The sequence below is a fragment of the Tiliqua scincoides genome, chromosome 15 (assembly GCF_035046505.1).
Source record: "Tiliqua scincoides isolate rTilSci1 chromosome 15, rTilSci1.hap2, whole genome shotgun sequence".
NCBI classification, from domain to species: Eukaryota; Metazoa; Chordata; class Lepidosauria; order Squamata; family Scincidae; genus Tiliqua; species Tiliqua scincoides.
Window position 1 is genome coordinate 3093828 of NC_089835.1, and position 14782 is coordinate 3108609.

A 14782-nucleotide genomic window follows, 5' to 3' on the forward strand; every position below is an offset into this window, starting at 1 on the left:
TTCGGTGGCAGCTCAACAGTTTCAGGGTTGTGAAGGTTTACAGTCTGGGGGTGCCCCCAATCCTGTCATCCTCTCTCTGCATTCTTGCACAATTTCATGCCATTCAAGTGTTGGGTGCTGCTTCCTTCTGGCTTGAGAATAAATTCAGTTTAAAACACGCACAGAGATGGCTCAGGGTCATCTCTATGGATGGTCTATGGAAAAAGACCCTGGATCTGGCAGCAATTTCATCAGTGGGAGGGGAACGAAAGGGGGTGGGGGAGCCGCTACTGGGACTGGCATATCCCAGGCCAAGCACTGGTGTTTCCTGCACAACACAGTTATAAAATAAATCACCATTCTTTATTGCTTTCTTTGTTGAAAATGGACAGACACAGAAATGCCCTGGAAAGGAGAACTTCATAGGGTCTCGGCACATAAAGGCGACCTCAGGAAATAAGGGAGGTTTCCCTTCTTTTTTTAAAAAAGGCAAGGATAATACATCAGGGTAGAAAACAGTGCTATCTATGTTGTTGGCCCTGAGAATCTCAGTTTCCTTTACAAACAATCAGGATTCTAGTCCTGATTAAGGTTTTAAAAAATTATTTTTTAAAAGGCTTGGAAGTAGAGCTTCCAATGATTAGGGACGGTGCTTCTGCAGTTAATGTAACCCCCAGGCCCTGCTTGGGGGGGGGGGGGAGAAGAGCTAGATTTGCATAGCTGTGTCTAATCATAGAAAACAGGGAATGTGTTAAAATTAAACTGGTTGGGTACGCCCCCACAAAAATCAAGGGGAAAATAAAGAAAGTGGATGTTTTCTGCCAAAAGTAGATGGTAGGGGATGCTGTTTAGTGTTCCATCACTAAAAGAGGCAAAACCGGCTTCTGCCAGGAGGGGATGGCCTGATTCTGGGGGGGGGGGGATCAGCATCATCAGAAAGAGATGAACTTACCCTGTGCTATAACACAAGCCTGGGGTGGAGATGGGGGTAGGAGAGAGGAAAAAGTGATAGGGGAGAGACATGGACGGGGAAGGAAGGAGTGTGTTAACTGCTCTGAAAAGACAATAAAGATCTTGCAACTATGGTGGCTTTGCCCCCCTCCCCACCGACTGTGACAAAAGATCAGCAGAGCCAGGAAATGCCCTGGCTCTGTTGCCAAGGTGGGAATGAGAGCTAGAGGGCGACGGTGAGGATCTCAAGGGGCGCGAAGGGGGTGGGATAGAGGGCAGGCACGTGCCTCCGTGGAGGGGAAAGTGGGCAAGGAGTGTTCTCAGCCGAGTGAAAGAAGTGCACTGGCCTGTGGGGAGAGGAATCACCCCCTCCCCGTGTTTTCTGTGACCCTCTGCTGATTGGTCCGTGAGCTGCATGCTCTGGTGGTGGGCCATGGGGCCCGGTGTCGCCGTCTCGGCTCCGTTTCAGCCTCAGAAAAGCTTGATGATGGATTTGCGCGATTTCCCCACTCCGATCCACTTCACTGTGAAGTGAGAAGAGGGACAGGGTGAGGGGGGCAAGCTGGGAACCGGAAGCGGGCGAGGGTTGAGATGGGGCCGAGCTGGAGCTCGGGGCAGCCGGCCGCCGAAGTGGGCCTTTCCCATCGCTGGCGCTGGCTTGCTGGACTCACCCGGCACCTCCAGGTAATCCTCGATGAAGCGGATGTAGCCCTGGGCCTGGGGGGGCAAGTCGCTGAAGCTGCGGGCTTCCTCGGTGCTGCACTGCCAGCCGGGCAGCGTCTTGTACTCCACGGTCACCTTGTTCAAGAGCTCCTGGTTGGCTGCGCAGAGAAGGAGAAACGGTGACTACAGACCAGCACAGTCACCGAAGTACAGACCTGCTCTCTGCCCGGCCTGGCCTTCCCCTCCTACCCCTTCGCCACCCTGTCATTCTTTGCAGATCCCATCCGTCCAAGTGGCTTGGAGGAGAGGGAGAGAAGGGGCAGAGAGGCACAGGCGGATTTGCCACCACGGGGCAGAAAAAGAAGTGGAAACAGAAGAGTCCAATGGGCTTTGTCAATGGATGCGTCCCCTGTTTCTCCCTGCCTTTGCCAACCTCCTTCGTGTCAATAACAAAATTGTAAGCTCCCTGGGGCAGAGCACGCTGGCGATACTAAAACAGCTAGGGAGGCATGTCTCTGGCTGCTGCTGCCTTCTTAGGAACCTGCCGCTGCTCACTCCCTCTCGGTGACTTGCACCCCTTCCCAAGGGTCGGCAGCTGCATGACTCCCAGGTGCCACCTCCACCACCAGTGGAGCACGCAGCCACCGTGGCAACGGGAGTCAAGCACCACCGGCTGCACCCTTTGCCCGAAGCCCCCCCACACCTGGGAAATACGGAATCCGCTTCTCGTCCAGATGGTAAGCCACGCCGACCTTGATCTCCGCAAAGGCGTCCAGGATGTCCAGCTTGGTCACTGCCAGGCTACAGGGTAGATCAGAGAGAGAAAAATTTAGGGAGCAGGGAACCCCCAACCCGTACAATTTATGGTTAGGGCGGAGTCCACAGTCCACGGCCAACAAACTGACCCTAGAGCCGGAGTCCAGAGATCCCAGTGCCAACGTCACCCCAGTGGCTCTTGATACGAGCTCCCCTTGATTTCCTCCCTGCCTTGCATTTTAACCAGCCCCTTTAGAAAGCTCTTAACGCCTCCCTCCACCTATAGGAGCTCAGCCAGGGAGAAAATGTCATGACAGGACCTTTTCAGTGGTGGCACCCAGGCTGTGACACTCCCTCCTTTTCAAGCAATGTCTTTCTGATATTCAGCAGGGGGAGAGCAATGGCTCAGGATTCCTTCCCTCCTGGGACAGAGGGGCACCACTCTTTCAACCCACTACACTGTCAGGGGTCAACTCCATCAGTTGAGGTTTGGGGGAACCCCCCCCCCCCCCCCGCAAATTCAGGACAATAAACAGGGCAACACTTAGGCTGCTGTTTGATTCCCTCTGCGAGGCGTCTGCAAAAAGGAGGGGAGGCTTACGCGCTGAATCCGTTTATCATGTGGGCGTATTTCACCAGCACCAGGTCCAGCCAGCCGCAGCGCCGCTTCCTGCCCGTGGTGACGCCATATTCATGCCCCCGCGATTGCAGCAGCTCTCCTATCTCCTGCAGGAGGACAGAAAAGATCCCCCCCCCCCACAAAATGGCTTTTTTTAAAAAGGCAGCTTTGAAAAAATAAAAATAACACGAATTGCAGATTTGTCAACACCCGCTGGGGCTGGAAATGGCTCTTTGCTGGTGATCTACCACGCACCGCTCCGTACGAAAGCAGCAGGGCAGAACAGTGGCGTTAGCTAGCCCTGGAGCCCAGAGCAAAGTTAAAAATGATGCCCCCCCCGCCACATCGCACCCAGAAGTGACATCACTTTTGGGTGTGGAATCACATGGTTATTTTAATTGAAAAACAAAAAAATCTGCCCCCCAAGAGGTGTGAGCTGCAATTGGAGTCTCTGACCCCTTGCGTCGCTGCCTCCCCAACCCCCCAAAAGCCCCTGGAGCAAGCAAGGGGAGCAAGCAGCCAGGGACTGCAATCCCTGCTGCCCCTCTTGCAAAAAGTGAGGGGGGGGAATTATGCAGGCGGGCGGCCAGACCGTTGCCCCCCAGGCAGCCTACTGCTCTGTGCAATTGCTACCCCTGCATCTGCTCTAGCTACACCACTGAAAACACGTTTTACATACAGATAGTTCAAGCCCTGGGGTAGGAGGTGGGGAACATCATGCCCTAATTATGCCATGCTCAAACCTTTTCCCCAGCTTCTTGTCCGCTCCAGCCCACCTCCCGGGCCTTCCCTTCAAAGCCCTCCATGGCCTTTCCCTTCCCTATCTCTCGGCCCTCACATTTATTTATTCGTGTATTATCATTTTTCAGTTTTCTATGCTGCCCTCCCTCAAAGGAGCTCAGGGCAGTGCGCACGGCTCCTCCCTTCCTCTTATCCTCGCAACAACCCTGTGAGACAGGCGAGGCCGGTACAAAGTCACCTAGGAAGATTCATGGCTGAGCGGGGATTTGAACCTGGATCTTCCAGGTCTATGTCCAACACCAGAACCACTATACCAGACTGCCTCTCTGACGTGACCCATGTCAGAGTCCAGAGAGAGGCCACCAGAGAACACAAGCTGTTCCAAGGCTTAATGTAGCATGCTGACTCCCTTCCCATTCCCCTCTCTTCCCCTTTGTTCGGACATGCAGCTACTGGGGAAAGCGCTTGGTTGTTTGAATCTGCTGTCACTAGCCCAGGAAATCAAGAAACCCAGAAGGGCTCCTTGAGCAGAACACTTTGCTGCACTCCTAAGAGCCTAAGAACACATTCATGAAATCCTGTTGTTCCCCTTCCCTTCCTCTGCCACATCCCTTGTGTCTACTTCTGGAACACAAGCTACAGCCATGCCATAGCAAAATCCTGCAAGAGCATTTGGGGCACGGCACCTGTAGCCACATTCACACCACTAACGCTTCTGGTTTAGAAATGGGCTATGCCAGATGCAGGGGAGGGCACCAGGATGAGGTCTCTTGTTGTCTGGTGTGCTCCCTGGGGCATTTGGTGGGCTGCTGTGAGATACAGAAAGCTGGACTAGATGGGCCTATGGCCTGATCCAGTGGGGCTGTTCTTAGGTTCTTAACTACAATTCCCAGGAAGCCTTGCAGGTCTCTTGTTATCTGGTGAGCTCCCTGGGGCATTTGGTGGGCCGCTGTGAGATACAGAAAGCTGGACTAGATGGGCCTATGGCCTGATCCAGTGGGGCTGTTCTTATGTTCTTATGGTTCCAACCCAACATCTTCTTCAATCCAGCCCAAAAGACAGAGAACCAAGTTCTATGGGAGGAAGCGCCTGGGATTCTGTCCAAACCCAATCCCCTCACAGTAAACCCAAGGCAAGGAGACTTACATTATCCTGCTCTGTGGGGAAGGTCCCGACGCCCACCCGCGTGGTGTAGGCTTTCACGACGCCGTACACCTTGCCGATGTAGTGCGGGGGGATGCCAAGGCCGGTGCAGACACCCCCCACTGTGCAATTGGAGGAGGTCACAAAAGGGTAGGTGCCTTTAGCGGGCGAGAGAAAAAGAAGAGGCGAGATTCAAACCAGGGCAGTCCCACTGTGCAGTTCAGTCTCCTAAAGTGCAATCTTGCGCATGGCTACTCGGGCCTAAATCCCACTGAGTTCAATGGGCCTTACTCCCTGGTAAGTACGTGTACGATTGCAGCCTGACCCATGACCCTACACCAGCTCAGAACATAGGGGATAAACCTACCCCATTCCCACTGGCTCAGTGATTCTCAAACTTTTTAGCACTGGGACCAACTTTATAAAAAGACACTCTATTGGGAGCCACCTGGCTTTACGAGGCTTAGGGCAAAAAGATCTAGAAGATAATAATAGTTTTGTTTATTTACAAGTAACATTTTGTTTATTTATTTGCAAAAGAACAAAACAAAATCCTCAACCTATTTCTCGTAATGGGGCTGCCCTAATGAATAGCCTCAAGGCTGCAGGGGCTTGGTTCTGTGAGCCAGCCTTCACCTGCCCCCCACTACCTGTCCCTGATGGGCTTGGGGGGGGGAAACACACCAGAAAAAAGACACTCAAATATTTATCTCCCTATTAAGTTGCTCTGAGAGACAACCTGGGCTCAAAAAGTGAGGTATGGAATAACTAACACAAAAGAATACGCAAATATTCAGAGCAGGGAAAGGGAAAAAGGGGGGGAATGGAAAGGTTTGATGAATTTTTACCAAAATCAATGTCCAGTAAGGCAGCGTTGGCTCCCTCCACCAGAATCTTCTTGGGGGGGCCCTGTAGGGCCTGGTACATGAAATAAACACCATCTTTCACCAATGGACGGATCTTCTCGGCATAGATCTATCAATAATATTTTTAAAATTTAGAATCCCTGCACACCCGCCGCCTTTCCGTCACACTTATGGGGACCCCCCAAGGCAGCTTAGGATACCCAATGAAAAATCAAATCAACCAATCAATCACAGACTAGTGAGTCCAGCAACGGCCCAATCACGGAGCAGCTGAGGCTGACACAAGGGCAAAAACAAAAAGACTGGCCCAGGTGTGATAAACAAGGTAAACATGGGAAGAAGCCAAACCCAGGAGACATGGGCAACCCCCTCCTCGACTAATCACCTTCAATTGCTGGAGCTCCGCCTCTGTGTCAATGTTGAGCGTTGGGTATGTTGCTTTGTAATGCTCGGCCAAGACCCTGAATCTGGGAGAGAGAGGCATTGCCGCTGAGTTTGGTTATTTCATTTAAACGTGCGCCCATCCCGCCCTTCTTCCCAGGGGCTCTGGGTGTCGCTCACGGTTCATTCCCTAGACACCCCCAGCGCATTGATCCCGCTGCAGAGCAGGGTGACTGGCGCAACAGGTTTCCAATCCCCGGGCCCGCGCCACATCCCAGGCCCTGCCCCCCCTCCCCACTGCCAACTCACTTCTTGGAGAACTCCTCAAAGTCTGCAAGCAAATCACAGATACGCAAGCCAGTGCGCGAAGCCTTGGAGGCGTACGCGGGGCCGATCCCCTTCTTAGTCGTGCCAAGGCTGCGAGAGGAATGAGAGATTGACACGATGCCCTCCCACAAATCCCCCCTGGGTTAGTGAGCAGGGACTTGCTCACTACAGCTGCCAGTGGGTGACGTATAACCTGTCACTTTCCAGGTACGTAGCTGATGGGGCTGTGCACTGTCTGAAACTAGACAATCGCTGAAAGATTTATTTCTGAACTCTCTGCTTGGGGGGGGGGCCTCGCTTCCTTGCTTGTGCAATACTTGTGCCGCTGACCATCCCACAGGTTTCGCTTTCTACTGAAGAGAATGCAATTAATTCTGCCCAACGTTGCATATATGCAACAGGGACCAAACGCGTACGCTTGTGGCCGGGCAAAAATGGGTTAACCAGATGGCATTTGGATGAGCTCTCAAGGCTGCTGGGAAGTGGGCGCTACCCACTGCTGGTGTTCCTAATTGCTTTGGGATCTCCAATTAGCTGCATTAATTTTTTTAACTTCAAATTAATTAAAACACACACGCGAACCCCACCCCACCACCTTGGGGAAAATTCAAGCAAGGATGCCAGCAAGGCTCAACATTCTCATACTTCTTGCCAGCCTGCTGTTGTCTTTGCAGCTCCTGGATTCCATCCACAGCCTGGTGGAAATTGAAGACTGGTTCAGAGACAAAAGGAAAGATAAATGGGAAGAGATGCATCAGCTGCCTTCCATCTGCTCCCCAATCTCCCCCCCCCCCCCATTCCAGGCCTTTGAACATTGAAACCTAGGAACTCACCGAGATGGGCACGATCTGAAATCACAGTCCGAGACTCCCAGCCTTCAAGCCCTGTGGACGCAGGAGAATTTGTTCCTCAAATCCATTCCATCTCTCCCCGTTCATTATAGCATGTTAACAAACGTTAAGAACATAATTCTTGACGTTTGTACACAGTTACTGGGGGATTCTTTGTTGTAATTCTTACAACAAACCTGTAAGGCAGTGATCGTCAAACTTTTTAGCACTGGGGCCCACTTTTTAGAATAGCAATCTGTTGGGACCCACCGGAAGCGGCGGCATTAACCTATCAAGCAGGAAAATTTTAACGTCTCCAGTATGACAAAATCAAATCAAATAAGTAAGCAAATTAAAAGTTTACAATAAGTATAAATTTAAAAATGTATTTAAAATAAAGAGGAATCCTCCTAACCCTTTCAAGAAGTTGCGGGTTTTAATAATTTCCCAAACAAAAGGCTGCGGTCCTATCCACACTTACTCAGGAGTAAGCCCCACTGACTATCATTGTTAAAAGCATATAAAGAGTAGTTAAAAGTACAGCTCACATTTCCCCAAATGCAGTCATAGACCAAGGCAGCATCAAGCCTAAGACATTAAAAATTAAATACACCTTGAAATAAATGGGGATTCACCTGAAGCTGGCTTGCGACCCACCTAGTGGGTCCTGACCCACGGTTTGAGAAACACTGCTGTAAGTTAAGGAAGAATCATTATCCCCATGTTGCAGATGGGGAAGACTGAGAGGGCACAGCTTGCCTAAGGCCTATAGACTGAGAGAGTACATGGTGAAATTCAAAAGTGATTCACACCCAGTCTTTTAGCTGCTACACTCCTAGCCAGCCCTTTGTTAGTGAGATAGCTGATTAAGAGCCAGGATGCACAGCAGATGTCCCTTGATGGGAGCTCTTGGTTGGGAAAAGTGGGAGGTACCTGTCCTGGAGCTCAACCATGAGGCACCTGCAGAAGGTCACAAGATCAACCTCCAGGTAGGGGAGGGTAAGAACATGATATGAAAACCTGAGGACTCACTGCCACTCAGTGTAGATAATACCAAGCTACGTGACTGATTTGCAAATAGGATTTGACTTCCTGAGAAATATCAAAAATATTTAATTTAAAAATAAAAGAAGGTTTCTAGCCCTCATTATTTGCTTAAGGTAACCTTCACCGTTTTGTTTAGAGTCCACGTGCTCTAGTCAGAACAAAAAGTAGTTAAGCATTCCGCGGTCCCGACTAAAGACTCTCTCTGCAGATTTCTCCTGCTTAACTACTAGGTTTTGCTACCAGCCCTCCACCCCAAAGCTGCAGCGGGAGGGAGTAACTCACCTGGCCCCTTCTTCAGATTCTTCTCAGCTTCCTCAAAGAGGCCTGGTAAGTGGATGACAACACCGTTCCCTGAGAGGAAGAGGAACAACATAATTGCAAACACCCTTGTGTAATGGCAGGCAGAGTTAAGGGGGAAAATCCTTCTCAAGAGAAGGTGATTTCATTTTGGGGGGACAATGCCTAGAGGAAATGATCAGAAGTGCAAAGACAAACAGAAAGAAACACATGGGTGGTAGGGGGTGGTGGACAACAAGGGAGGGGCTGGAGCCTAGTGGTTAGAGCAGAGCGGTTGCAGGCAGAAGGTTCCAGTTTCAACTCCAGGTATGCCTGGGAAAGACCCCTGCTCAAAACACTGGACAGCTGCTGCCAGTCAGTGCTGGACAACGCTGAGGCATCTAAACCAAGGACCTGATTTGGGGTGGCGGCTTCCTATGTCGCACAGAGGGTTCAAGATCACCCAAATGGTCCAAGATTTCAGGCCAGATTTCTGAATGGCGTGCCCTGCGTCTAAGACCAAGGTGCCTTTTGTGATTTCAGCTGAGTGCAAGTTCTCACCAATGAACGAGGTGGCGTTGTGGTTGATGACCCCGCTGGGTAGAAGGTGGAAGTCATATTCAACTGTATCGACAACAACCGTGTGGCCGGCATTGTTACCTCCCTGCAAAGAAGCATAAAGGCATTACTGTACATTAAAAGGGAGGGGAGAAACCTGTCGCCGCCGGCCCCCCACCATCCCTGCCACTTACTTGTTCCTTAGCCCAGGGCAGCCAAACATCTCTTACTTCCAAAAGAACTCACTCCATCTCCCCTCCACATAACAATTTCCCCAATGCCTATCCAAGGCCCTCAAATCACCCCCCCCCAGATTCCTTCAGGCTTTCCCACCCCCAGCTGTGTAAAATTCTCCCCTGCAATGTTGCTTTCATGCCCAGAGCAACCTCCCCAGTTTGATGCAGATCTTCCAGAATTTCCCCTATGTAACTAAGTCAGTATTTTTCAAACTGTGGGGCAGGGCCCACTAAGTGGGTCACAGGTCAATTTCAAGTGAGTCCCCATTCATTTCAAGGTGTATTTTATTTTTAATATCTTAGACGGATGCTACCTTGATATGCTCCTTACACTCCAATTGAGCTTCCGTTGTGGTTTTAAATAACTTTCATCCAACCCTCTTGACTTTCTCTTTCACAACTTCGTTTTTTTTAAACTAGTTTTCATTTTGGAGAAGTTCCCATAATAATAATATCTATTGGTTTTGCTAAGACTTGTTAAGGCACATACCTAAACATATTTACTCAGGGCTAAGGCTGCAATCCTATACATACTTACCTGGGAGTAAGCCTCGCTAACCACAGTCAGAGTTACTTCTGAATAAACGTGCCAAGACTTATGCTGCAAGCCCTTCTAATCTCAGTAGCCCTAGGCTGCAATCCTAAACTTACTTATCAGTGAGTAACTCCACTAAACTCAATGGGACTTACTACTGAGTAGGATTTGTCTGTAATTTTTACTTCTAGGTAAGGGTGCCTAGGTTTGCAACCCCCAAATCCTATCTTATATGCATTTTCTCAGAAGGAAGTCCTCTGATACTCCATAGGTATTCCTCCCAAATCAGTACTGGAAAGACAGAACCAATGACTTGAAACTACAGAGAAGTAGATTTAGGTTTGACATGCGAAAGGATTTCCTAATGGTTAGAGTAACCAGATATAAATGGGGGACAGATACATCTACCTTTAACCCTTGTATAGAAAAGGGAATTTGGACAGGTGAAGCTCAACATGGAAGGGTCTAAAAAACTGCACCTGCCCAAATTCCCTCTTCTATACAAGGGTTAAAGGTAGAGGCTGCACTCTGTCCCCTTTGCATCTGGTCACCCTATAAGATGTAAGTAAGAACCCTGCACCCTATAAGATATATGTAAGAGCTGTACAACCCAGAATAAGCCTGCCTCATCCGGTTGTGGGCACTCTCTTCATGGGAAGCTTTCAAGGAGAAGCTGGATCAAGCCACCTGTCAGGGATGCTGTAGTTGCCTGTGCTGAGCTGGGGGTGGACTAGATGACCTCTAGGATCCCTTGCACCTCCGCAACTCCATGATTTGCAGCCAGCTCTAACATTTTGCCTGCTGATTTTAGGCTCTTCCTGGCTGTTTGTAGCAATAAGGGCTTGTTTGCACATATACATTATTGTGCTTTTGGAGGTGGTGGGACAAGCACCATATGCAGATCGTTCCAAAATTATCAATCAATAAATCAATGCAAACTCCTACCCCCTTGGAGTGGTGCAGCAACAGCCCAGATGATACAGCCCTCTCTTGCTGCAAAGTTGTACAGCCATACCCCGGGTGGTACAGATCGGTCTTGCCTTGGAGTGGCATAGCCACACTGCAGGCAGCACAGCTCTCTCTTGCCTCAAAGTGGTACAGCCAACCTTGGGTGGCACAGCCCCCTCTTGCCTTGGGATGGTACAGCCACATCCCTGGTAGCTTGGCCCTGTCATACCTTGGAGTGGTATAGCAACACCCGGATGTTACGGCCCTTTCTAGTCTTCAAGCAACACCCTGGGTGGCACAACACTCTCTTGCCTTGGAGTGGTATAGTCACACCTGGGCAGCACAGCCCCTTCCTGTTTAGGAGCTGCACAGCCACACCTGGTTGGCACAGCCCCCTCTTGCTGGAGTGGCACAGCCACCCCTGGGTGGCACAGCCCCTTCTTCCCTGGGAGGCACAGCCCCTTCTTCCCTGGGAGTGGCACAGCTACACGCAGGTGGTATAGCCTCCTCTTGCTTCAAAGTGGCACAGCCACACCAGGGTGGTACAGTCCCTTCCTGCCAGAGGGTGGTACAGCCACCCCTGGGCTGCACAGCCCCTTCTTCCCTGGGAGTGGCACAGCCACACCAAGGTGGTACAGGCACCCCTGGGTGGCACAGCCCCTTCTTCCCTGGGAGCGGGATAGCCACACCCAGTGGTATAGCCTCCTCTTGCCTGAAGGTGGCACAGCCACACCAGGGTGGTGCAGTCCCTTCCTGCCAGAGGGTGGCACAGCCCCCCCTAGGTGGCACAGCCCCATCTTGCTGGAGGGGCACAGCCCCTTCTTCCCTGGGCGTGGCACAGCCCCACCCAGTGGCATAGCCTCCTCTTGCCTGAAGGTGGCACAGCCACACCAGGGTGCTACAGCCACCGATGGGTGGCACAGCCCCATCCTGCTGGAGTGGCACAGCCCCTTCTTCTCTGGGAGTGGCACAGCTACACCCAGTGGTATAGCCTCCTCTTGCCTGAAGGTGGCACAGCCACACCAGGGTGCTACAGCCACCGATGGGTGGCACAGCCCCATCCTGCTGGAGTGGCACAGCCCCACCCAGTGGTATAGCCTCCTCTTGCCTGAAGGTGGCACAGCCACACCAGGGTGCTACAGTCACCGCTGGGTGGCACAGCCCCATCCTGCTGGAGTGGCACAGCCCCACCCAGTGGTATAGCCTCCTCTTGCCTGAAGGTGGCACAGCCACACCAGGGTGGCACAGCGCCCCCCCCCCGCCCCGCTCACCTGGCACCGGCAGACGAGGTCGGCGTCGAGGCTGAGCAGGTCCACCAGCTTGCCCTTGCCCTCGTCCCCCCACTGCGCCCCCAGCACCACCGTCACGCGGTTCCCGGGGGGCGCCGCCCCCAGGCCCAGCCGGGGCCGCTTCCCCTGCGGGCCGTCCCCGCCGCCGCCGCCCCCGTTCAGCAGGCCGCCGCCGCCCGCGCTGTCCGTCCCCGCCATGTGGTGGTGCAGCAGCAGCAGCAGCAGGCTCAGCCGGGAAGTGCCGGGAGGGAGCCGACTCTAACATGGCGGCGCCCTGGCCGGCCTCAGCGCCAGCAGCCAAGATGGCGGCGGAGCAGGACTGCGGCGCGAAGCGACTGGCGGCGCCCTGGTTGGCCTCAGCGCCAGCACCTAAGATGGCGGCGGAGCAGGACTGCGGCGCGAAGCGACTGGCGGCGCCCTGGTTGGCCTCAGCGCCAGCACCTAAGATGGCGGCGGAGCAGGACTGCGGCGCGAAGCGACTGGCGGCGCCCCGGGCGCGCCAGCACCCAAGATGGCGGCGGAGTGCAGGGCGACCCCACCCGCCAGTCAACATGGCGCTCTCAGCGCCAGCAGCCAACATGGCGGCGCAGGCTTCGCCGCCAGGAAATTCAGCCATCTTGATGGGGGCAGAGACTATACTGGGGGGAGAGTATGCACATCTTTACCTATCGAATATATATTATATATACATTATAAATTTGGTGTTAAATCATTTCATATATATTTTATATATAAAATATGTGAAATTTTATATAACATTGATATAAATCATGTACCTTTAATAAATTTATTTACAAAAGGGCAGATTATGTTTAACCAACAAATATAAAATCCATCCTTTGCCCTTTGATATAAAACATTATAAATCATTTATATTTAACATTTATTTATTTGTAAATCATACAAAATTTATAAATCCCTTCTAAATATATATACATTAAAAACTTTATATATAAAGCCAAGTTATAACCTTTTATTCTTGGTTTTACATATGATTTATATATGTATTTATAAAAGTTTTATACATTTTATATAACTATAAAGTAATCATTTTTTAAAAGTCTTGGCAGAGCCAAAGCGCATTTGCCCTGCACTGACCCAACAGCCCTTCACAGTATTTGTGAAGAGATTTTGGTAGAGTGCCTCTGAGCATGGGCAGAGTGCCCTTGGCCACTTGTGCCATCTTTGGTTTCAGAAACACCCACATTTAAATGTTGTTGGCAACCTTCAGTCTCGAAAGACTCTGGTATCGCGCTCTGAAAGGTGGTCCTGGAACAGCGTCTAGTGTGGCTGAAAAGGCCGATTCGGGAGTGACAATCCCTTCCACACTGGGAGCAAGTGTAGTGTGTCCCTGGTCTGTCTCCCTGGCTATGGGCCTTCCTTCTCTGCCTCTGACTGTTGGCAGAGTGTCTCTTCAAACTGGGAAAGGCCATGCTGCACAGAATAATGTTAATTTAAATTGCAAGGTTTACACTGCAATCCTATGGAGGTCTATTGGTCAATCTTGATCAGGTCAGAAGAAACTTGTGTGAGTACACACTACAGCCTTAAAAATACTGTACGCTCACTGTGCTGTATTAAAATACTCTGAGCAGCTCCCCTGCCTTCCTTCCATGAGCACAGCCTCATAGCTCGTTGAAAGAGGCACTTGGCTGCAGAATTACTCCCATGCAAATTTCACCTATTTGCATGAGTCAGAGTCAGTTTTCTGGAAAGTGACAGCCCCAGGATACCATTAAGGAAAGGCAAATAAGACAGAGCTGGGGGGGGGGGAAGAGAGAGACATATATTGCTGGGTGCAATTAGACAACTCTGCAGCTGTCAGCTCTAATCCACCTTCCATGAGTATTAGAGGCTGGAGAAAGATGGGGCCAGCTGGACTTCTCTTTAACTACTGGCTGCCCTTTGAAAAACACATTAAACAAATGACTGTCTCATCCATTTGGTTATCAGGTATATTTCCCCTGTGCATGGATGTTCCACATTTAGCAAGCAGAGCTCACAGATGTCAACAGACCTCTATGGTACAGACTGGATCTTTCTTCAGATGGGGTCAAAACTGAAGACTATCAAATAAGAGCCCAATCTTTCCTGAAAGAGCACACTTTCCTGGGAGCAAGCCCCATTGGACATAATGAGACTTACTTCTGAGAAGACCCTCTTAGGATTCGGCTGCAAGACAGCACTGTTAGGAGAAAGGGGTTAGCCCCTCCCAGCCATCAGTGCTGTTTTCAACACAAGCATTTAAGAACATAAGAGCCCTGCTGGATCAGGCCAAAGGTCCATCTAGTCCAGCTTCCTGTATCTCACAGCGGCCCACCAAATGCCCCAGGGAGCACACCAGATAACAAGAGACCTGCAAGGCTTCCTGGGAATTGTAGTTAAGAACATAAGAACAGCCCCACTGGATCAGGCCATAGGCCCATCTAGTCCAGCTTCCTGTATCTCACAGCGGCCCACCAAATGCCCCAGGGAGCACACCAGATAACAAGAGACCTGCAAGGCTTCCTGGGAATTGTAGTTAAGAACAGGGAGCACACAAAACAGACACAATCTGCATCCCTGTGCCCTCCCCTGCCTCTCCCTCCCCCATTATGTGAGTTAATATCACCTTATGTGAGTTACCATATTAACTCC

The 14782-nt window shown here is 51.1% G+C and overlaps 1 protein-coding gene across 1 annotated transcript; it reads right to left on the minus strand.

Moving 5' to 3' along the window:
- Positions 1–320: 320 nt before the first annotated feature.
- Positions 321–12343, minus strand: LOC136635244 (adenylosuccinate synthetase isozyme 2-like). The gene is made up of 13 exons (XM_066610396.1): positions 12128–12343; positions 9141–9243; positions 8586–8654; positions 7260–7310; positions 7072–7138; positions 6409–6516; positions 6104–6185; positions 5701–5827; positions 4856–5010; positions 2951–3075; positions 2297–2394; positions 1602–1751; positions 321–1454 (listed from the first exon to the last, which is right to left on the minus strand). The coding sequence occupies exons 1-13, from the start codon at positions 12341–12343 to the stop codon at positions 1402–1404; spliced, it is 1404 nt and encodes a 467-aa protein (XP_066466493.1). The 3' UTR covers positions 321–1401.
- Between the last annotated feature and the right edge of the window lie 2439 nt (positions 12344–14782).